At 35.4% G+C, this 23,685-nt stretch overlaps 2 protein-coding genes across 2 annotated transcripts; both read left to right on the top strand.

Annotated features, from left to right (window-relative positions):
- The first annotated feature begins 2,146 nt into the window (after positions 1 to 2,146).
- On the top strand, positions 2,147 to 3,645 carry LOC135121565 (putative nuclease HARBI1). The gene is made up of 4 exons (XM_064045867.1): positions 2,147 to 2,650; positions 2,706 to 2,990; positions 3,043 to 3,240; positions 3,291 to 3,645. The coding sequence occupies exons 1-2, from the start codon at positions 2,448 to 2,450 to the stop codon at positions 2,980 to 2,982; spliced, it is 480 nt and encodes a 159-aa protein (XP_063901937.1). The 5' UTR covers positions 2,147 to 2,447; the 3' UTR covers positions 2,983 to 2,990; positions 3,043 to 3,240; positions 3,291 to 3,645.
- On the top strand, positions 3,105 to 3,685 carry LOC135121567 (putative nuclease HARBI1). The gene is made up of 2 exons (XM_064045868.1): positions 3,105 to 3,240; positions 3,291 to 3,685. The coding sequence occupies exons 1-2, from the start codon at positions 3,105 to 3,107 to the stop codon at positions 3,683 to 3,685; spliced, it is 531 nt and encodes a 176-aa protein (XP_063901938.1).
- The last annotated feature ends 20,000 nt before the right edge of the window (positions 3,686 to 23,685 follow it).

Raw genomic sequence — 23,685 nt, forward strand, 5'->3', positions numbered from 1 at the left:
GTCGATTTTTATTAAATTTGAACTATATTTCAACGTTTTTTGATGGTTCTGAGCCACCAAACACACTTAAAGCATGCAGAATCGACTCAGAATAGGAAAAGGAGACGTTTAGGTCAATTTTATGCATTCTGGCGTTCGTAGATACAAGAAAACTGTTAAAATTCTTCAGAAACGTCACTTTTGAAGTGTTTTCTTGTACTTTTAAGCCACTCAGATACCCTACGGGCTCGGAAAGTGCAACGAAACCATCAAATTTTAGCTAGAAACTGTATTTTTGTCGATTTTTATTGAATTTGAACTATATTTCAACGTTTTTTGATGGTTCTGAGCCACCAAACACACTTAAAGCATGCAGAATCGACTCAGAATTGGAAAAGGAGACGTTTAGGTCAATTTTATGCATTCTGGCGTTCGTAGATACAAGAAAACTGTTAAAATTCTTCAGAAACGTCACTTTTGAAGTGTTTTCTTGTACTTTTAAGCCACTCAGATACCCTACGGGCTCGGAAAGTGCAACGAAACCATCAAATTTTAGCTAGAAACTGTATTTTTGTCGATTTTTATTGAATTTGAACTATATTTCAACGTTTTTTGATTGTTCTGAGCCACCAAACACACTTAAAGCATGCAGAATCGACTCAGAATAGGAAAAGGAGACGTTTAGGTCAATTTTATGCATTCTGGCGTTCGTAGATACAAGAAAACTGTTAAAATTCTTCAGAAACGTCACTTTTGAAGTGTTTTCTTGTACTTTTAAGCCACTCAGATACCCAACGGGCTCGGAAAGTGCAACGAAACCATCAAATTTTAGCTAGAAACTGTATTTTTGTCGATTTTTATTGAATTTGAACTATATTTCAACGTTTTTTGATGGTTCTGAGCCACCAAGCACACTTAAAGCATGCAGAATCGACTCAGAATAGGAAAAGGAGACGTTTAGGTCAATTTTATGCATTCTGGCGTTCGTAGATACAAGAAAACTGTTAAAATTCTTCAGAAACGTCACTTTTGAAGTGTTTTCTTGTACTTTTAAGCCACTCAGATACCCTACGGGCTCGGAAAGTGCAACGAAACCATCAAATTTTAGCTAGAAACTGTATTTTTGTCGATTTTTATTGAATTTGAACTATATTTCAACGTTTTTTGATGGTTCTGAGCCACCAAACACACTTAAAGCATGCAGAATCGACTCAGAATAGGAAAAGGAGAGGTTTAGGTCAATTTTATGCATTCTGGCGTTCGTAGATACAAGAAAACTGTTAAAATTCTTCAGAAACGTCACTTTTGAAGTGTTTTCTTGTACTTTTAAGCCACTCAGATACCCTACGGGCTCGGAAAGTGCAACGAAACCATCAAATTTTAGCTAGAAACTGTATTTTTGTCGATTTTTATTGAATTTGAACTATATTTCAACGTTTTTTGATGGTTCTGAGCCACCAAACACACTTAAAGCATGCAGAATCGACTCAGAATAGGAAAAGGAGACGTTTAGGTCAATTTTATGCATTCTGGCGTTCGTAGATACAAGAAAACTGTTAAAATTCTTCAGAAACGTCACTTTTGAAGTGTTTTCTTGTACTTTTAAGCCACTCAGATACCCTACGGGCTCGGAAAGTGCAACGAAACCATCAAATTTTAGCTAGAAACTGTATTTTTGTCGATTTTTATTAAATTTGAACTATATTTCAACGTTTTTTGATGGTTCTGAGCCACCAAACACACTTAAAGCATGCAGAATCGACTCAGAATAGGAAAAGGAGACGTTTAGGTCAATTTTATGCATTCTGGCGTTCGTAGATACAAGAAAACTGTTAAAATTCTTCAGAAACGTCACTTTTGAAGTGTTTTCTTGTACTTTTAAGCCACTCAGATACCCTACGGGCTCGGAAAGTGCAACGAAACCATCAAATTTTAGCTAGAAACTGTATTTTTGTCGATTTTTATTGAATTTGAACTATATTTCAACGTTTTTTGATGGTTCTGAGCCACCAAACACACTTAAAGCATGCAGAATCGACTCAGAATAGGAAAAGGAGACGTTTAGGTCAATTTTATGCATTCTGGCGTTCGTAGATACAAGAAAACTGTTAAAATTCTTCAGAAACGTCACTTTTGAAGTGTTTTCTTGTACTTTTAAGCCACTAATGCCCATTTGCACCAACGTTAGCAGTAAGCATTGCTTAGCTAAGCAATTCTTAAAAGTAACTACTTCTTAAATTGTACAGTTGTTGCACCGTCACTGCTTAGACTCTACTTAACCAAGTAATACTTAGTTGGGGAATTGTGTAAAAGTTTCATTTCTATTGGCAACACTGACGTTTGTTGTTATTGGAACATCAAAAATTTTAGGTTAGTTTGTTGTGTGTACGGCAGTCATTGACACCGCGCGTGTGTAGTTGTGATATTGTTGAATTAATTTTATGTGGTGTTGAATGTGTGTTTAAAAAATGGATGTGTTCGACGCGTACGAGGATGACTTAGAAGTCATTGAAATTGTTGAGATGGGAATTCCACGGCAGATGTACACTAGAGCTGATCATTTCTATGGTTTACCAGAGCTTCAATTTTTCCAAAGATTTCGACTAACAAAACCAACAGTTTTACATTTATTAACGTTAATTGAAGAACGCTTGGAATTTCCTACAGACAGGTAAAAGTGGTTAAAAAATTTAATGTGTAAATATATTATGATTTGATCATTACAGAAATCAGGCGGTGTCACCTATAAATCAGCTGCTTACTACATTACGATTCTTTGCAAGCGGGGGCCATTTGAGTACAGTAGCGGACTATATGGGAATGTACATCTCAACTGTGTCGAGAATAATTAGACGTGTATCGGACGCTATAGCAAGACTTTACCAGCGTTTTATTAAGATGCCCCAAACTCTCATGGAGCAAAGGCTTATTCAAAATGGTTTTTTTGACATCGCGAGATTCCCTAGAGTGATTAGGGCCATTGATTGCACTCATCAAAATTGAATCACCAGGTAAAGATTTAAAAAACCAAAAACACATTCTTTTCATTGGAACGTTTTTAAGGTGGAGAAAATGCTGAAGTTTTTCGCAATCGGAAAGATTATTTTTCAATTAACGTTCAAGCCATGTGTAATGCGAATATGGAGTTTACAAACGTAGTTGCTCGGTGGCCTGGTTCTACTCATGATATGACCATTTTCAATAACTCGATTTTACGAGCAAATTTTGAGAGTGGAGATTATCCAAATTGTATAATATTGGGTAAGTTTCAGTTTTTAATATGTGTAAAAATACATTGCATTTGTTTTCAGGTGATGGTGGCTATGGTGTAAGACACTATTTTTTTACACCATTATTAAATCCACACACTCAAGAAGAGCAGTTGTATAATGAAGCTCATATTCGTACAAGAAATGTCATCGAAAGAACTTTTGGTGTCTGCAAACGAAGATTTCCTGTGCTAGCATGTGGATGTCGATTAAAAAAAGAAACTGTTTTGAGTATTGTAATTGCGTGTGCAGTCCTGCATAATATAGCTCGACAAATGGGTGAAGATGAACCTCCTCTCCCAGCTGACATTAACCAGCATGAACTGCAGCGACTTATTGAAGATGGTCAAATATCAGAGGTCAATGTTATTGACAACCAAAGGAGGGGTAGTGAAATTAGAAGAAATTTTGTAACAAATTTTTTTGGAAATTTATAAATTTAACAAATAAATGTTTTATTAATATTTTATTTTATATTTTATTGTTTTTCCGTATTATCCTGTTTCAGTTTTCTCAGCTGCTCCTTTTTTATTTCAATATCTAATTCTAAAATTTGCTTTCGAAGCAAAAATTCAACTTGCTTTCTTTCTTCGTCATGTTTTTGTCCTTCGAGTTGTGCCTCAACTAACTCCATTTTCTTTGTAGCTAGTTCGTCGTAAGCTTTCGACAAATGGCTGGAATGTAGTGCTGTTATTGTTGGCCTCCTCCTATTAATGACTGATTAATGTTAAGACAAAGGTCTTTTCATCTGCCGTAAAATTTGCTCCCCTCTGGCGCTTTGTATTATTCATCTGAAAATAAAACATATGTACATAATTCTTTACAACAAAACGTTGTAACTGTGGTACATATCTTCTTTATATTATTTTTTGTCTTGTTAGAACTTTATTCCACACTTTTCACCGCTGATTACAAAACACTCACGAACGCTGCTACTGTTGAAAGGTTGAAATGGCTAAAAGGATTGCAAAATTGCAAATTTTCGATTTCCAAAACCATCAGCCAATAGAAACGAAGTATTGTTCCGTTACTATGGCTACCGCACATGCGTTGTATCGTTGTGTCTCGTTAAGCACTGCTTACAAATTTAAGCCACAGGTAAACGGGCACTTAAATTAAGGATTTCTTAGAAGGCTTTAAGAGAGAGTTAACCGTTGGTGCAACGCATTCTTAGTTTTAAGAAAAGCTTAAATTTTAAGTACCTGACTTAAACGTTGGTGCAAATGGGCATCAGATACCCTACGGGCTCGGAAAGTGCAACGAAACCATCAAATTTTAGCTAGAAACTGTATTTTTGTCGATTTTTATTGAATTTGAACTATATTTCGACGTTTTTTGATGGTTCTGAGCCACCAAGCACACTTAAAGCATGCAGAATCGACTCAGAATAGGAAAAGGAGACGTTTAGGTCAATTTAATGCATTCTGGCGTTCGTAGATACAAGAAAACTGTTAAAATTCTTCAGAAACGTCACTTTTGAAGTGTTTTCTTGTACTTTTAAGCCACTCAGATACCCTACGGGCTCGGAAAGTGCAACGAAACCATCAAATTTTAGCTAGAAACTGTATTTTTGTCGATTTTTATTGAATTTGAACTATATTTCAACGTTTTTTGATGGTTCTGAGCCACCAAGCACACTTAAAGCATGCAGAATCGACTCAGAATAGGAAAAGGAGACATTTAGGTCAATTTTATGCATTCTGGCTTTCGTAGATACACGAAAACTGTTAAAATTCTTCAGAAACGTCACTTTTGAAGTGTTTTCTTGTACTTTTAAGCCACTCAGATACCCTACGGGCTCGGAAAGTGCAACGAAACCATCAAATTTTAGCTAGAAACTGTATTTTTGTCGATTTTTATTGAATTTGAACTATATTTCAACGTTTTTTGATGGTTCTGAGCCACCAAACACACTTAAAGCATGCAGAATCGACTCAGAATAGGAAAAGGAGACGTTTAGGTCAATTTTATGCATTCTGGCGTTCGTAGATACAAGAAAACTGTTAAAATTCTTCAGAAACGTCACTTTTGAAGTGTTTTCTTGTACTTTTAAGCCACTCAGATACCCTACGGTCTCGGAAAGTGCAACGAAACCATCAAATTTTAGCTAGAAACTGTATTTTTGTCGATTTTTATTGAATTTGAACTATATTTCAACGTTTTTTGATGGTTCTGAGCCACCAAACACACTTAAAGCATGCAGAATCGGCTCAGAATAGGAAAAGGAGACGTTTAGGTCAATTTTATGCATTCTGGCGTTCGTAGATACAAGAAAACTGTTAAAATTCTTCAGAAACGTCACTTTTGAAGTGTTTTCTTGTACTTTTAAGCCACTCAGATACCCTACGGGCTCGGAAAGTGCAACGAAACCATAAAATTTTAGCTAGAAACTGTATTTTTGTCGATTTTTATTGAATTTGAACTATATTTCAACGTTTTTTGATGGTTCTGAGCCACCAAACACACTTAAAGCATGCAGAATCGACTCAGAATAGGAAAAGGAGACGTTTAGGTCAATTTTATGCATTCTGGCGTTCGTAGATACAAGAAAACTGTTAAAATTCTTCAGAAACGTCACTTTTGAAGTGTTTTCTTGTACTTTTAAGCCACTCAGATACCCTACGGTCTCGGAAAGTGCAACGAAACCATCAAATTTTAGCTAGAAACTGTATTTTTGTCGATTTTTATTGAATTTGAACTATATTTCAACGTTTTTTGATGGTTCTGAGCCACCAAACACACTTAAAGCATGCAGAATCGGCTCAGAATAGGAAAAGGAGACGTTTAGGTCAATTTTATGCATTCTGGCGTTCGTAGATACAAGAAAACTGTTAAAATTCTTCAGAAACGTCACTTTTGAAGTGTTTTCTTGTACTTTTAAGCCACTCAGATACCCTACGGGCTCGGAAAGTGCAACGAAACCATAAAATTTTAGCTAGAAACTGTATTTTTGTCGATTTTTATTGAATTTGAACTATATTTCAACGTTTTTTGATGGTTCTGAGCCACCAAACACACTTAAAGCATGCAAAATCGACTCAGAATAGGAAAAGGAGACGTTTAGGTCAATTTTATGCATTCTGGCGTTCGTAGATACAAGAAAACAGTTAAAATTCTTCAGAAACGTCACTTTTGAAGTGTTTTCTTGTACTTTTAAGCCACTCAGATACCCTACGGGCTCGGAAAGTGCAACGAAACCATCAAATTTTAGCTAGAAACTGTATTTTTGTCGATTTTTATTGAATTTGAACTATATTTCAACGTTTTTTGATGGTTCTGAGCCACCAAACACACTTAAAGCATGCAGAATCGACTCAGAATAGGAAAAGGAGACGTTTAGGTCAATTTTATGCATTCTGGCGTTCGTAGATACAAGAAAACTGTTAAAATTCTTCAGAAACGTCACTTTTGAAGTGTTTTCTTGTACTTTTAAGCCACTCAGATACCCTACGGGCTCGGAAAGTTGCAACGTAACCATCAAATTTTAGCTAGAAACTGTATTTTTGTCGATTTTTATTGAATTTGAACTATATTTCAACGTTTTTTGATGGTTCTGAGCCACCAAACACACTTAAAGCATGCAGAATCGACTCAGAATAGGAAAAGGAGACGTTTAGGTCAATTTTATGCATTCTGGCGTTCGTAGATACAAGAAAACTGTTAAAATTCTTCAGAAACGTCACTTTTGAAGTGTTTTCTTGTACTTTTAAGCCACTCAGATACCCTACGAGCTCGGAAAGTGCAACGAAACCTTCAAATTTTAGCTAGAAACTGTATTTTTGTCGATTTTTATTGAATTTGAACTATATTTCAACGTTTTTTGATGGTTCTGAGCCACCAAACACACTTAAAGCATGCAGAATCGACTCAGAATAGGAAAAGGAGACGTTTAGGTCAATTTTATGCATTCTGGCGTTCGTAGATACAAGAAAACTGTTAAAATTCTTCAGAAACGTCACTTTTGAAGTGTTTTCTTGTACTTTTAAGCCACTCAGATACCCAACGGGCTCGGAAAGTGCAACGAAACCATCAAATTTTAGCTAGAAACTGTATTTTTGTCGATTTTTATTGAATTTGAACTATATTTCAACGTTTTTTGATGGTTCTGAGCCACCAAACACACTTAAAGCATGCAGAATCGACTCAGAATAGGAAAAGGAGACGTTTAGGTCAATTTTATGCATTCTGGCGTTCGTAGATACAAGAAAACTGTTAAAATTCTTCAGAAAAGTCACTTTTGAAGTGTTTTCTTGTACTTTTAAGCCACTCAGATACCCTACGGGCTCGGAAAGTGCAACGAAACCATCAAATTTTAGCTAGAAACTGTATTTTTGTCGATTTTTATTGAATTTGAACTATATTTCAACGTTTTTTGATGGTTCTGAGCCACCAAACACACTTAAAGCATGCAGAATCGACTCAGAATAGGAAAAGGAGACGTTTAGGTCAATTTTATGCATTCTGGCGTTCGTAAATACAAGAAAACTGTTAAAATTCTTCAGAAACGTCACTTTTGAAGTGTTTTCTTGTACTTTTAAGCCACTCAGATACCCTACGGGCTCGGAAAGTGCAACGAAACCATCAAATTTTAGCTAGAAACTGTATTTTTGTCGATTTTTATTGAATTTGAACTATATTTCAACGTTTTTTGATGGTTCTGAGCCACCAAACACACTTAAAGCATGCAGAATCGACTCAGAATAGGAAAAGGAGACGTTTAGGTCAATTTTATGCATTCTGGCGTTCGTAGATACAAGAAAACTGTTAAAATTCTTCAGAAACGTCACTTTTGAAGTGTTTTCTTGTACTTTTAAGCCACTCAGATACCCTACGGGCTCGGAAAGTGCAACGAAACCATCAAATTTTAGCTAGAAACTGTATTTTTGTCGATTTTTATTGAATTTGAACTATATTTCAACGTTTTTTGATGGTTCTGAGCCACCAAACACACTTAAAGCATGCAGAATCGACTCAGAATAGGAAAAGGAGACGTTTAGGTCAATTTTATGCATTCTGGCGTTCGTAGATACAAGAAAACTGTTAAAATTCTTCAGAAACGTCACTTTTGAAGTGTTTTCTTGTACTTTTAAGCCACTCAGATACCCTACGGGCTCGGAAAGTGCAACGAAACCATCAAATTTTAGCTAGAAACTGTATTTTTGTCGATTTTTATTGAATTTGAACTATATTTCAATGTTTTTTGATGGTTCTGAGCCACCAAACACACTTAAAGCATGCAGAATCGACTCAGAATAGGAAAAGGAGACGTTTAGGTCAATTTTATGCATTCTGGCGTTCGTAGATACAAGAAAACTGTTAAAATTCTTCAGAAACGTCACTTTTGAAGTGTTTTCTTGTACTTTTAAGCCACTCAGATACCCTACGGGCTCGGAAAGTGCAACGAAACCATCAAATTTTAGCTAGAAACTGTATTTTTGTCGATTTTTATTGAATTTGAACTATATTTCAACGTTTTTTGATGGTTCTGAGTCACCAAACACACTTAAAGCACGCAGAATCGACTCAGAATAGGAAAAGGAGACGTTTAGGTCAATTTTATGCATTCTGGCGTTCGTAGATACAAGAAAACTGTTAAAATTCTTCAGAAACGTCACTTTTGAAGTGTTTTCTTGTACTTTTAAGCCACTCAGATACCCTACGGGCTCGGAAAGTGCAACGAAACCATCAAATTTTAGCTAGAAACTGTATTTTTGTCGATTTTTATTGAATTTGAACTATATTTCAACGTTTTTTGATGGTTCTGAGCCACCAAACACACTTAAAGCATGCAGAATCGACTCAGAATAGGAAAAGGAGACGTTTAGGTCAATTTTATGCATTCTGGCGTTCGTAGATACAAGAAAACTGTTAAAATTCTTCAGAAACGTCACTTTTGAAGTGTTTTCTTGTACTTTTAAGCCACTCAGATACCCTACGGGCTCGGAAAGTGCAACGAAACCATCTAATTTTAGCTAGAAACTGTATTTTTGTCGATTTTTATTGAATTTGAACTATATTTCAACGTTTTTTGATGGTTCTGAGCCACCAAACACACTTAAAGCATGCAGAATCGACTCAGAATAGGAAAAGGAGACGTTTAGGTCAATTTTATGCATTCTGGCGTTCGTAGATACAAGAAAACTGTTAAAATTCTTCAGAAACGTCACTTTTGAAGTGTTTTCTTGTACTTTTAAGCCACTCAGATACCCTACGGGCTCGGAAAGTGCAACGAAACCATCTAATTTTAGCTAGAAACTGTATTTTTGTCGATTTTTATTGAATTTGAACTATATTTCAACGTTTTTTGATGGTTCTGAGCCACCAAACACACTTAAAGCATGCAGAATCGACTCAGAATAGGAAAAGGAGACGTTTAGGTCAATTTTATGCATTCTGGCGTTCGTAGATACAAGAAAACTGTTAAAATTCTTCAGAAACGTCACTTTTGAAGTGTTTTCTTGTACTTTTAAGCCACTCAGATACCCTACGGGCTCGGAAAGTGCAACGAAACCATCAAATTTTAGCTAGAAACTGTATTTTTGTCGATTTTTATTGAATTTGAACTATATTTCAATGTTTTTTGATGGTTCTGAGCCACCAAACACACTTAAAGCATGCAGAATCGACTCAGAATAGGAAAAGGAGACGTTTAGGTCAATTTTATGCATTCTGGCGTTCGTAGATACAAGAAAACTGTTAAAATTCTTCAGAAACGTCACTTTTGAAGTGTTTTCTTGTACTTTTAAGCCACTCAGATACCCTACGGGCTCGGAAAGTGCAACGAAACCATCAAATTTTAGCTAGAAACTGTATTTTTGTCGATTTTTATTGAATTTGAACTATATTTCAACGTTTTTTGATGGTTCTGAGCCACCAAACACACTTAAAGCATGCAGAATCGACTCAGAATAGGAAAAGGAGACGTTTAGGTCAAATTTATGCATTCTGGCGTTCGTAGATACAAGAAAACTGTTACAATTCTTCAGAAACGTCACTTTTGAAGTGTTTTCTTGTAATTTTAAGCCACTCAGATACCCTACGGGCTCGGAAAGTGCAACGAAACCATCAAATTTTAGCTAGAAACTGTATTTTTGTCGATTTTTATTGAATTTGAACTATATTTCAACGTTTTTTGATGGTTCTGAGCCACCAAACACACTTAAAGCATGCAGAATCGACTCAGAATAGGAAAAGGAGACGTTTAGGTCAATTTTATGCATTCTGGCGTTCGTAGATACAAGAAAACTGTTAAAATTCTTCAGAAACGTCACTTTTGAAGTGTTTTCTTGTACTTTTAAGCCACTCAGATACCCTACGGGCTCGGAAAGTGCAACGAAACCATCAAATTTTAGCTAGAAACTGTATTTTTGTCGATTTTTATTGAATTTGAACTATATTTCAATGTTTTTTGATGGTTCTGAGCCACCAAACACACTTAAAGCATGCAGAATCGACTCAGAATAGGAAAAGGAGACGTTTAGGTCAATTTTATGCATTCTGGCGTTCGTAGATACAAGAAAACTGTTAAAATTCTTCAGAAACGTCACTTTTGAAGTGTTTTCTTGTACTTTTAAGCCACTCAGATACCCTACGGGCTCGGAAAGTGCAACGAAACCATCAAATTTTAGCTAGAAACTGTATTTTTGTCGATTTTTATTGAATTTGAACTATATTTCAACGTTTTTTGATGGTTCTGAGCCACCAAACACACTTAAAGCATGCAGAATCGACTCAGAATAGGAAAAGGAGACGTTTAGGTCAAATTTATGCATTCTGGCGTTCGTAGATACAAGAAAACTGTTACAATTCTTCAGAAACGTCACTTTTGAAGTGTTTTCTTGTAATTTTAAGCCACTCAGATACCCTACGGGCTCGGAAAGTGCAACGAAACCATCAAATTTTAGCTAGAAACTGTATTTTTGTCGATTTTTATTGAATTTGAACTATATTTCAAAGTTTTTTGATGGTTCTGAGCCACCAAACATACTTAAAGCATGCAGAATCGACTCAGAATAGGAAAAGGAGACGTTTAGGTCAATTTTATGCATTCTGGCGTTGGTAGATACAAGAAAACTGTTAAAATTCTTCAGAAACGTCACTTTTGAAGTGTTTTCTTGTACTTTTAAGCCACTCAGATACCCTACGGGCTCGGAAAGTGCAACGAAACCATCAAATTTTAGCTAGAAACTGTATTTTTGTCGATTTTTATTGAATTTGAACAATATTTCAACGTTTTTTGATGGTTCTGAGCCACCAAACACACTTAAAGCATGCAGAATCGACTCAGAATAGGAAAAGGAGACGTTTAGGTCAATTTTATGCATTCTGGCGTTCGTAGATACAAGAAAACTGTTAAAATTCTTCAGAAACGTCACTTTTGAAGTGTTTTCTTGTACTTTTAAGCCACTCAGATACCCTACGGGCTCGGAAAGTGCAACGAAACCATCAAATTTTAGCTAGAAACTGTATTTTTGTCGATTTTTATTGAATTTGAACTATATTTCAACGTTTTTTGATGGTTCTGAGCCACCAAACACACTTAAAGCATGCAGAATCGACTCAGAATAGGAAAAGGAGACGTTTAGGTCAAATTTATGCATTCTGGCGTTCGTAGATACAAGAAAACTGTTAAAATTCTTCAGAAACGTCACTTTTGAAGTGTTTTCTTGTACTTTTAAGCCACTCAGATACCCTACGGGCTCGGAAAGTGCAACGAAACCATCAAATTTTAGCTAGAAACTGTATTTTTGTCGATTTTTATTGAATTTGAACTATATTTCAACGTTTTTTGATGGTTCTGAGCCACCAAACACACTTAAAGCATGCAGAATCGACTCAGAATAGGAAAAGGAGACGTTTAGGTCAATTTTATGCATTCTGGCGTTCGTAGATACAAGAAAACTGTTAAAATTCTTCAGAAACGTCACTTTTGAAGTGTTTTCTTGTACTTTTAAGCCACTCAGATACCCTACGGGCTCGGAAAATGCAACGAAACCATCAAATTTTAGCTAGAAACTGTATTTTTGTCGATTTTTATTGAATTTGAACTATATTTCAACGTTTTTTGATGGTTCTGAGCCACCAAACACACTTAAAGCATGCAGAATCGACTCAGAATAGGAAAAGGAGACGTTTAGGTCAATTTTATGCATTCTGGCGTTCGTAGATACAAGAAAACTGTTAAAATTCTTCAGAAACGTCACTTTTGAAGTGTTTTCTTGTACTTTTAAGCCACTCAGATACCCTACGGGCTCGGAAAGTGCAACGAAACCATCAAATTTTAGCTAGAAACTGTATTTTTGTAGATTTTTATTGAATTTGAACTATATTTCAACGTTTTTTGATGGTTCTGAGCCACCAAACACACTTAAAGCATGCAGAATCGACTCAGAATAGGAAAAGGAGACGTTTAGGTCAATTTTATGCATTCTGGCGTTCGTAGATACAAGAAAACTGTTAAAATTCTTCAGAAACGTCACTTTTGAAGTGTTTTCTTGTACTTTTAAGCCACTCAGATACCCTACGGGCTCGGAAAGTGCAACGAAACCATCAAATTTTAGCTAGAAACTGTATTTTTGTCGATTTTTATTGAACTTGAACTATATTTCAACGTTTTTTGATGGTTCTGAGCCACCAAACACACTTAAAGCATGCAGAATCGACTCAGAATAGGAAAAGGAGACGTTTAGGTCAATTTTATGCATTCTGGCGTTCGTAGATACAAGAAAACTGTTAAAATTCTTCAGAAACGTCACTTTTGAAGTGTTTTCTTGTACTTTTAAGCCACTCAGATACCCTACGGGCTCGGAAAGTGCAACGAAACCATCAAATTTTAGCTAGAAACTGTATTTTTGTCGATTTTTATTGAATTTGAACTATATTTCAACGTTTTTTGATGGTTCTGAGCCACCAAACACACTTAAAGCATGCAGAATCGACTCAGAATAGGAAAAGGAGACGTTTAGGTCAATTTTATGCATTCTGGCGTTCGTAGATACAAGAAAACTGTTAAAATTCTTCAGAAATGTCACTTTTGAAGTGTTTTCTTGTACTTTTAAGCCACTCAGATACCCTACGGGATCGGAAAGTGCAACGAAACCATCAAATTTTAGCTAGAAACTGTATTTTTGTCGATTTTTATTGAATTTGAACTATATTTCAACGTTTTTTGATGGTTCTGAGCCACCAAACACACTTAAAGCATGCAGAATCGACTCAGAATAGGAAAAGGAGACATTTAGGTCAATTTTATGCATTCTGGCGTTCGTAGATACAAGAAAACTGTTAAAATTCTCCAGAAACGTCACTTTTGAAGTGTTTTCTTGTACTTTTAAGCCACTCAGATACCCTACGGGCTCGGAAAGTGCAACGAAACCATCAAATTTTAGCTAGAAACTGTATTTTTGTCGATTTTTATTGAATTTGAACTATATTTCAACGTTTTTTGATGGTTCTGAGCCACCAAACACACTTAAAGCATGCAGAATCGACTCAGAATAGGAAAAGGAGACGTTTAGGTCAATTTTATGCATTCTGGCGTTCGTAGATACAAGAAAACTGTTAAAATTCTTCAGAAACGTCACTTTTGAAGTGTTTTCTTGTACTTTTAAGCCACTCAGATACCCTACGGGCTCGGAAAGTACAACGAAACCATCAAATTTTAGCTAGAAACTGTATTTTTGTCGATTTTTATTGAATTTGAACTATATTTCAACGTTTTTTGATGGTTCTGAGCCACCAAACACACTTAAAGCATGCAGAATCGACTCAGAATAGGAAAAGGAGACGTTTAGGTCAATTTTATGCATTCTGGCGTTCGTAGATACAAGAAAACTGTTAAAATTCTTCAGAAACGTCACTTTTGAAGTGTTTTCTTGTACTTTTAAGCCACTCAGATACCCTACGGGCTCGGAAAGTGCAACGAAACCATCAAATTTTAGCTAGAAACTGTATTTTTGTCGATTTTTATTGAATTTGAACTATATTTCAACGTTTTTTGATGGTTCTGAGCCACCAAACGCACTTAAAGCATGCAGAATCGACTCAGAATAGGAAAAGGAGACGTTTAGGTCAATTTTATGCATTCTGGCGTTCGTAGATACAAGAAAACTGTTAAAATTCTTCAGAAACGTCACTTTTGAAGTGTTTTCTTGTACTTTTAAGCCACTCAGATACCCTACGGGCTCGGAAAGTGCAACGAAACCATCAAATTTTAGCTAGAAACTGTATTTTTGTCGATTTTTATTGAATTTGAACTATATTTCAAAGTTTTTTGATGGTTCTGAGCCACCAAACACACTTAAAGCATGCAGAATCGACTCAGAATAGGAAAAGGAGACGTTTAGGTCAATTTTATGCATTCTGGCGTTCGTAGATACAAGAAAACTGTTAAAATTCTTCAGAAACGTCACTTTTGAAGTGTTTTCTTGTACTTTTAAGCCACTCAGATACCCTACGGGCTCGGAAAGTGCAACGAAACCATCAAATTTTAGCTAGAAACTGTATTTTTGTCGATTTTTATTGAATTTGAACTATATTTCAACGTTTTTTGATGGTTCTGAGCCACCAAACACACTTAAAGCATGCAGAATCGACTCAGAATAGGAAAAGGAGACGTTTAGGTCAATTTTATGCATTCTGGCGTTCGTAGATACAAGAAAACTGTTAAAATTCTTCAGAAACGTCACTTTGGAAGTGTTTTCTTGTACTTTTAAGCCACTCAGATACCCTACGGGCTCGGAAAGTGCAACGAAACCATCAAATTTTAGCTAGAAACTGTATTTTTGTCGATTTTTATTGAATTTGAACTATATTTCAACGTTTTTTGATGGTTCTGAGCCACCAAACACACTTAAAGCATGCAGAATCGACTCAGAATAGGAAAAGGAGACGTTTAGGTCAATTTTATGCATTCTGGCGTTCGTAGATACAAGAAAACTGTTAAAATTCTTCAGAAATGTCACTTTTGAAGTGTTTTCTTGTACTTTTAAGCCACTCAGATACCCTACGGGCTCGGAAAGTGCAACGAAACCATCAAATTTTAGCTAGAAACTGTATTTTTGTCGATTTTTATTGAATTTGAACTATATTTCAACGTTTTTTGATGGTTCTGAGCCACCAAACACACTTAAAGCATGCAGAATCGACTCAGAATAGGAAAAGGAGACGTTTAGGTCAATTTTATGCATTCTGGCGTTCGTAGATACAAGAAAACTGTTAAAATTCTTCAGAAACGTCACTTTTGAAGTGTTTTCTTGTACTTTTAAGCCACTCAGATACCCTACGGGCTCGGAAAGTGCAACGAAACCATCAAATTTTAGCTAGAAACTGTATTTTTGTCGATTTTTATTGAATTTGAACTATATTTCAACGTTTTTTGATGGTTCTGAGCCACCAAACACACTTAAAGCATGCAGAATCGACTCAGAATAGGAAAAGGAGACGTTTAGGTCAATTTTATGCATTCTGGCGTTCGTAGATACAAGAAAACTGTTAAAATTCTTCAGAAACGTCACTTTTGAAGTGTTTTCTTGTACTTTTAAGCCACTCAGATACCCTACGGGCTCGGAAAGTGCAACGAAACCATCAAATTTTAGCTAGAAACTGTATTTTTGTCGATTTTTATTGAATTTGAACAATATTTCAACGTTTTTTGATGGTTCTGAGCCACCAAACACACTTAAAGCATGCAGAATCGACTCAGAATAGGAAAAGGAGACGTTTAGGTCAATTTTATGCATTCTGGCGTTCGTAGATACAAGAAAACTGTTAAAATTCTTCAGAAACGTCACTTTTGAAGTGTTTTCTTGTACTTTTAAGCCACTCAGATACCCTACGGGCTCGGAAAGTGCAACGAAACCATCAAATTTTATCTAGAAACTGTATTTTTGTCGATTTTTATTGAATTTGAACTATATTTCAACGTTTTTTGATGGTTCTGAGCCACCAAACACACTTAAAGCATGCAGAATCGACTCAGAATAGGAAAAGGAGACGTTTAGATAAATAAATAAATAAATAAATAAATGGTTTATTGCATCCAACAGGGTTACCCCCAATTAATGAATACAAATTACTTAAATTACTTAAATAAGAATATTTAAGCGTAAACTTAGATATAAAAGAAGTACAATTAGATAACTCATATGTATAACTACGTATAACTAAAAATTAATAAAATAAGACAGAAAAAAGAAAGGAAAAAAAAATAAAATAAATAGGAATAATAATAATAATTCAGTCCTATTGACAAGCCTATTCAGGAACTAGCATAACTAACCGAAATTTAATTTTTTAATATCGGATAATTTACAACAAAAAACATCAATTTTGGGGTGCACAATATTTACCATTCGACAAATATTGTGGATAGGGGAATACTTCAAAATATTGGTTCTAGGTGTAGGTAGATAAAGGATATTATTAGACCTAATCCTGAATTTTGAACAATTAAAGTTGAACAGGCTCAGCAGATGGGAACAATTGATTTCATAATTGATAGTCTTGACAAAGAAGCACAAATATTGTATCCTTACACGGTGATCAATGCTGGGGATTGAGAATGTCTGGAGCAGATGTTCTTGAGTGGTGCCTCTTGGTGGGTACGTTCTGTTGATCTTGAAATGTAAATATTTTAAAAATCGACGCTGAACATTTTCTATATCATGGATGTACTTAGTATAATGCGGATACCATACAATAGCAGCATATTCTAATTTGCTTCTGACTAATGAATAATAAAGTAGCTTTATTATAGCTTCATTGTTAATACTACTACTGTTTCTTATAATGAAACCTAGAAGTTTAACAGCATCTGATGTTAGGGTATTAATATGCTCTGAGAAAGATAATTTTACGTCAAATACAACACCCAAATCCTTAACATGTGATGTGCGCAATAAAGAAACATTGTTGACATTATAATCATATTCTATAATTTGTTTTGCTAAGCTAAAAGACAAGATGTAACATTTTTTATTATTTAAAGAGAGACAGTTACTTTTAGTTTAGGTCAATTTTATGCATTCTGGCGTTCGTAGATACAAGAAAACTGTTAAAATTCTTCAGAAACGTCACTTTTGAAGTGTTTTCTTGTACTTTTAAGCCACTCAGATACCCTACGGGCTCGGAAAGTGCAACGAAACCATCAAATTTTAGCTAGAAACTGTATTTTTGTCGATTTTTATTGAATTTGAACTATATTTCAACGTTTTTTGATGGTTCTGAGCCACCAAACACACTTAAAGCATGCAGAATCGACTCAGAATAGGAAAAGGAGACGTTTAGGTCAATTTTATGCATTCTGGCGTTCGTAGATACAAGAAAACTGTTAAAATTCTTCAGAAACGTCACTTTTGAAGTGTTTTCTTGTACTTTTAAGCCACTCAGATACCCTACGGGCTCGGAAAGTGCAACGAAACCATCAAATTTTAGCTAGAAACTGTATTTTTGTCGATTTTTATTGAATTTGAACTATATTTCAACGTTTTTTGATGGTCCTGAGCCACCAAACACACTTAAAGCATGCAGAATCGACTCAGAATAGGAAAAGGAGACATTTAGGTCAATTTTATGCATTCTGGCGTTCGTAGATACAAGAAAACTGTTAAAATTCTCCAGAAACGTCACTTTTGAAGTGTTTTCTTGTACTTTTAAGCCACTCAGATACCCTACGGGCTCGGAAAGTGCAACGAAACCATCAAATTTTAGCTAGAAACTGTATTTTTGTCGATTTTTATTGAATTTGAACTATATTTCAACGTTTTTTGATGGTTCTGAGCCACCAAACACACTTAAAGCATGCAGAATCGACTCAGAATAGGAAAAGGAGACGTTTAGGTCAATTTTATGCATTCTGGCGTTCGTAGATACAAGAAAACTGTTAAAATTCTTCAGAAACGTCACTTTTGAAGTGTTTTCTTGTACTTTTAAGCCACTCAGATACCCTACGGGCTCGGAAAGTGCAACGAAACCATCAAATTTTAGCTAGAAACTGTATTTTTGTCGATTTTTATTGAATTTGAACTATATTTCAACGTTTTTTGATGGTTCTGAGCCACCAAACACACTTAAAGCATGCAGAATCGACTCAGAATAGGAAAAGGAGACGTTTAGGTCAATTTTATGCATTCTGGCGTTCGTAGATACAAGAAAACTGTTAAAATTCTTCAGAAACGTCACTTTTGAAGTGTTTTCTTGTACTTTTAAGCCACTCAGATACCCTACGGGCTCGGAAAGTGCAACGAAACCATCAAATTTTAGCTAGAAACTGTATTTTTGTCGATTTTTATTGAATTTGAACTATATTTCAAAGTTTTTTGATGGTTCTGAGCCACCAAACACACTTAAAGCATGCAGAATCGACTCAGAATAGGAAAAGGAGACGTTTAGGTCAATTTTATGCATTCTGGCGTTCGTAGATACAAGAAAACTGTTAAAATTCTTCAGAAACGTCACTTTTGAAGTGTTTTCTTGTACTTTTAAGCCACTCAGATACCCTACGGGCTCGGAAAGTGCAACGAAACCATCAAATTTTAGCTAGAAACTGTATTTTTGTCGATTTTTATTGAATTTGAACTATATTTCAACGTTTTTTGATGGTTCTGAGCCACCAAACACACTTAAAGCATGCAGAATCGACTCAGAATAGGAAAAGGAGACGTTTAGGTCAATTTTATGCATTCTGGCGTTCGTAGATACAAGAAAACTGTTAAAATTCTTCAGAAACGTCACTTTTGAAGTGTTTTCTTGTACTTTTAAGCCACTCAGATACCCTACGGGCTCGGAAAGTGCAACGAAACCATCAAATTTTAGCTAGAAACTGTATTTTTGTCGATTTTTATTGAATTTGAACTATATTTCAACGTTTTTTGATGGTTCTGAGCCACCAAACACACTTAAAGCATGCAGAATCGACTCAGAATAGGAAAAGGAGACGTTTAGGTCAATTTTATGCATTCTGGCGTTCGTAGATACAAGAAAACTGTTAAAATTCTTCAGAAACGTCACTTTTGAAGTGTTTTCTTGTACTTTTAAGCCACTCAGATACCCTACGGGCTCGGAAAGTGCAACGAAACCATCAAATTTTAGCTAGAAACTGTATTTTTGTCGATTTTTATTGAATTTGAACTATATTTCAACGTTTTTTGATGGTTCTGAGCCACCAAACACACTTAAAGCATGCAGAATCGACTCAGAATAGGAAAAGGAGACGTTTAGGTCAATTTTATGCATTCTGGCGTTCGTAGATACAAGAAAACTGTTAAAATTCTTCAGAAACGTCACTTTTGAAGTGTTTTCTTGTACTTTTAAGCCACTCAGATACCCTACGGGCTCGGAAAGTGCAACGAAACCATCAAATTTTAGCTAGAAACTGTATTTTTGTCGATTTTTATTGAATTTGAACTATATTTCAACGTTTTTTGATGGTTCTGAGCCACCAAACACACTTAAAGCATGCAGAATCGACTCAGAATAGGAAAAGGAGACGTTTAGGTCAATTTTATGCATTCTGGCGTTCGTAGATACAAGAAAACTGTTAAAATTCTTCAGAAACGTCACTTTTGAAGTGTTTTCTTGTACTTTTAAGCCACTCAGATACCCTACGGGCTCGGAAAGTGCAACGAAACCATCAAATTTTAGCTAGAAACTGTATTTTTGTCGATTTTTATTGAATTTGAACTATATTTCAACGTTTTTTGATGGTTCTGAGCCACCAAACACACTTAAAGCATGCAGAATCGACTCAGAATAGGAAAAGGAGACGTTTAGGTCAATTTTATGCATTCTGGCGTTCGTAGATACAAGAAAACTGTTAAAATTCTTCAGAAACGTCACTTTTGAAGTGTTTTCTTGTACTTTTAAGCCACTCAGATACCCTACGGGCTCGGAAAGTGCAACGAAACCATCAAATTTTAGCTAGAAACTGTATTTTTGTCGATTTTTATTGAATTTGAACTATATTTCAACGTTTTTTGATGGTTCTGAGCCACCAAACACACTTAAAGCATGCAGAATCGACTCAGAATAGGAAAAGGAGACATTTAGGTCAATTTTATGCATTCTGGCGTTCGTAGATACAAGAAAACTGTTAAAATTCTCCAGAAACGTCACTTTTGAAGTGTTTTCTTGTACTTTTAAGCCACTCAGATACCCTACGGGCTCGGAAAGTGCAACGAAACCATCAAATTTTAGCTAGAAACTGTATTTTTGTCGATTTTTATTGAATTTGAACTATATTTCAACGTTTTTTGATGGTTCTGAGCCACCAAACACACTTAAAGCATGCAGAATCGACTCAGAATAGGAAAAGGAGACGTTTAGGTCAATTTTATGCATTCTGGCGTTCGTAGATACAAGAAAACTGTTAAAATTCTTCAGAAACGTCACTTTTGAAGTGTTTTCTTGTACTTTTAAGCCACTCAGATACCCTACGGGCTCGGAAAGTGCAACGAAACCATCAAATTTTAGCTAGAAACTGTATTTTTGTCGATTTTTATTGAATTTGAACTATATTTCAACGTTTTTTGATGGTTCTGAGCCACCAAACACACTTAAAGCATGCAGAATCGACTCAGAATAGGAAAAGGAGACATTTAGGTCAATTTTATGCATTCTGGCGTTCGTAGATACAAGAAAACTGTTAAAATTCTCCAGAAACGTCACTTTTGAAGTGTTTTCTTGTACTTTTAAGCCACTCAGATACCCTACGGGCTCGGAAAGTGCAACGAAACCATCAAATTTTAGCTAGAAACTGTATTTTTGTCGATTTTTATTGAATTTGAACTATATTTCAACGTTTTTTGATGGTTCTGAGCCACCAAACACACTTAAAGCATGCAGAATCGACTCAGAATAGGAAAAGGAGACGTTTAGGTCAATTTTATGCATTCTGGCGTTCGTAGATACAAGAAAACTGTTAAAATTCTTCAGAAACGTCACTTTTGAAGTGTTTTCTTGTACTTTTAAGCCACTCAGATACCCTACGGGCTCGGAAAGTGCAACGAAACCATCAAATTTTAGCTAGAAACTGTATTTTTGTCGATTTTTATTGAATTTGAACTATATTTCAACGTTTTTTGATGGTTCTGAGCCACCAAACACACTTAAAGCATACAGAATCGACTCAGATTAGGAAAAGGAGACGTTTAGGTCAATTTTATGCATTCTGGCGTTCGTAGATACAAGAAAACTGTTAAAATTCTTCAGAAACGTCACTTTTGAAGTGTTTTCTTGTACTTTTAAGCCACTCAGATACCCTACGGGCTCGGAAAGTGCAACGAAACCATCAAATTTTAGCTAGAAACTGTATTTTTGTCGATTTTTATTGAATTTGAACTATATTTCAAAGTTTTTTGATGGTTCTGAGCCACCAAACACACTTAAAGCATGCAGAATCGACTCAGAATAGGAAAAGGAGACGTTTAGGTCAATTTTATGCATTCTGGCGTTCGTAGATACAAGAAAACTGTTAAAATTCTTCAGAAACGTCACTTTTGAAGTGTTTTCTTGTACTTTTAAGCCACTCAGATACCCTACGGGCTCGGAAAGTGCAACGAAACCATCAAATTTTAGCTAGAAACTGTATTTTTGTCGATTTTTATTGAATTTGAACTATATTTCAACGTTTTTTGATGGTTCTGAGCCACCAAACACACTTAAAGCATGCAGAATCGACTCAGAATAGGAAAAGGAGACGTTTAGGTCAATTTTATGCATTCTGGCGTTCGTAGATACAAGAAAACTGTTAAAATTCTTGAGAAACGTCACTTTTGAAGTGTTTTCTTGTACTTTTAAGCCACTCAGATACCCTACGGGCTCGGAAAGTGCAACGAAACCATCAAATTTTAGCTAGAAACTGTATTTTTGTCGATTTTTATTGAATTTGAACTATATTTCAACGTTTTTTGATGGTTCTGAGCCACCAAACACACTTAAAGCATGCAGAATCGACTCAGAATAGGAAAAGGAGACGTTTAGGTCAATTTTATGCATTCTGGCGTTCGTAGATACAAGAAAACTGTTAAAATTCTTCAGAAACGTCACTTTTGAAGTGTTTTCTTGTACTTTTAAGCCACTCAGATACCCTACGGGCTCGGAAAGTGCAACGAAACCATCAAATTTTAGCTAGAAGCTGTATTTTTGTCGATTTTTATTGAATTTGAACTATATTTCAACGTTTTTTGATGGTTCTGAGCCACCAAACACACTTAAAGCATGCAGAATCGACTCAGAATAGGAAAAGGAGACGTTTAGGTCAATTTTATGCATTCTGGCGTTCGTAGATACAAGAAAACTGTTAAAATTCTTCAGAAACGTCACTTTTGAAGTGTTTTCTTGTACTTTTAAGCCACTCAGATACCCTACGGGCTCGGAAAGTGCAACGAAACCATCAAATTTTAGCTAGAAACTGTATTTTTGTCGATTTTTATTGAATTTGAACTATATTTCAACGTTTTTTGATGGTTCTGAGCCACCAAACACACTTAAAGCATGCAGAATCGACTCAGAATAGGAAAAGGAGACATTTAGGTCAATTTTATGCATTCTGGCGTTCGTAGATACAAGAAAACTGTTAAAATTCTCCAGAAACGTCACTTTTGAAGTGTTTTCTTGTACTTTTAAGCCACTCAGATACCCTACGGGCTCGGAAAGTGCAACGAAACCATCAAATTTTAGCTAGAAACTGTATTTTTGTCGATTTTTATTGAATTTGAACTATATTTCAACGTTTTTTGATGGTTCTGAGCCACCAAACACACTTAAAGCATGCAGAATCGACTCAGAATAGGAAAAGGAGACGTTTAGGTCAATTTTATGCATTCTGGCGTTCGTAGATACAAGAAAACTGTTAAAATTCTTCAGAAACGTCACTTTTGAAGTGTTTTCTTGTACTTTTAAGCCACTCAGATACCCTACGGGCTCGGAAAGTGCAATGAAACCATCAAATTTTAGCTAGAAACTGTATTTTTGTCGATTTTTATTGAATTTGAACTATATTTCAACGTTTTTTGATGGTTCTGAGCCACCAAACACACTTAAAGCATGCAGAATCGACTCAGAATAGGAAAAGGAGACGTTTAGGTCAATTTTATGCATTCTGGCGTTCGTAGATACAAGAAAACTGTTAAAATTCTTCAGAAACGTCACTTTTGAAGTGTTTTCTTGTACTTTTAAGCCACTCAGATACCCTACGGGCTCGGAAAGTGCAACGAAACCATCAAATTTTAGCTAGAAACTGTATTTTTGTCGATTTTTATTGAATTTGAACTATATTTCAACGTTTTTTGATGGTTCTGAGCCACCAAACACACTTAAAGCATGCAGAATCGACTCAGAATAGGAAAAGGAGACGTTTAGGTCAATTTTATGCATTCTGGCGTTCGTAGATACAAGAAAACTGTTAAAATTCTTCAGAAACGTCACTTTTGAAGTGTTT

The sequence above is a fragment of the Zophobas morio genome, unplaced genomic scaffold, assembly GCF_036711695.1.
Source record: "Zophobas morio isolate AGI-343-1 ecotype UQ-CSIRO unplaced genomic scaffold, CSIRO_AGI_Zmor_V1 ptg000623l, whole genome shotgun sequence".
Classification (NCBI taxonomy): domain Eukaryota; kingdom Metazoa; phylum Arthropoda; class Insecta; order Coleoptera; family Tenebrionidae; genus Zophobas; species Zophobas morio.

Coding starts and splice junctions, on each gene's coding strand:
- LOC135121567 (XM_064045868.1), top strand. CDS start 3,105: ATGTGTAATGCGAATATGGAGTTTACAAACGTAGTTGCTCGGTGGCCT. Junction 3,241..3,290: donor TCCAAATTGTATAATATTGG/GTAAGTTTCAGT, acceptor ATTTGTTTTCAG/GTGATGGTGGCTATGGTGTA.
- LOC135121565 (XM_064045867.1), top strand. CDS start 2,448: ATGGATGTGTTCGACGCGTACGAGGATGACTTAGAAGTCATTGAAATT. Junction 2,651..2,705: donor TTGGAATTTCCTACAGACAG/GTAAAAGTGGTT, acceptor TGATCATTACAG/AAATCAGGCGGTGTCACCTA.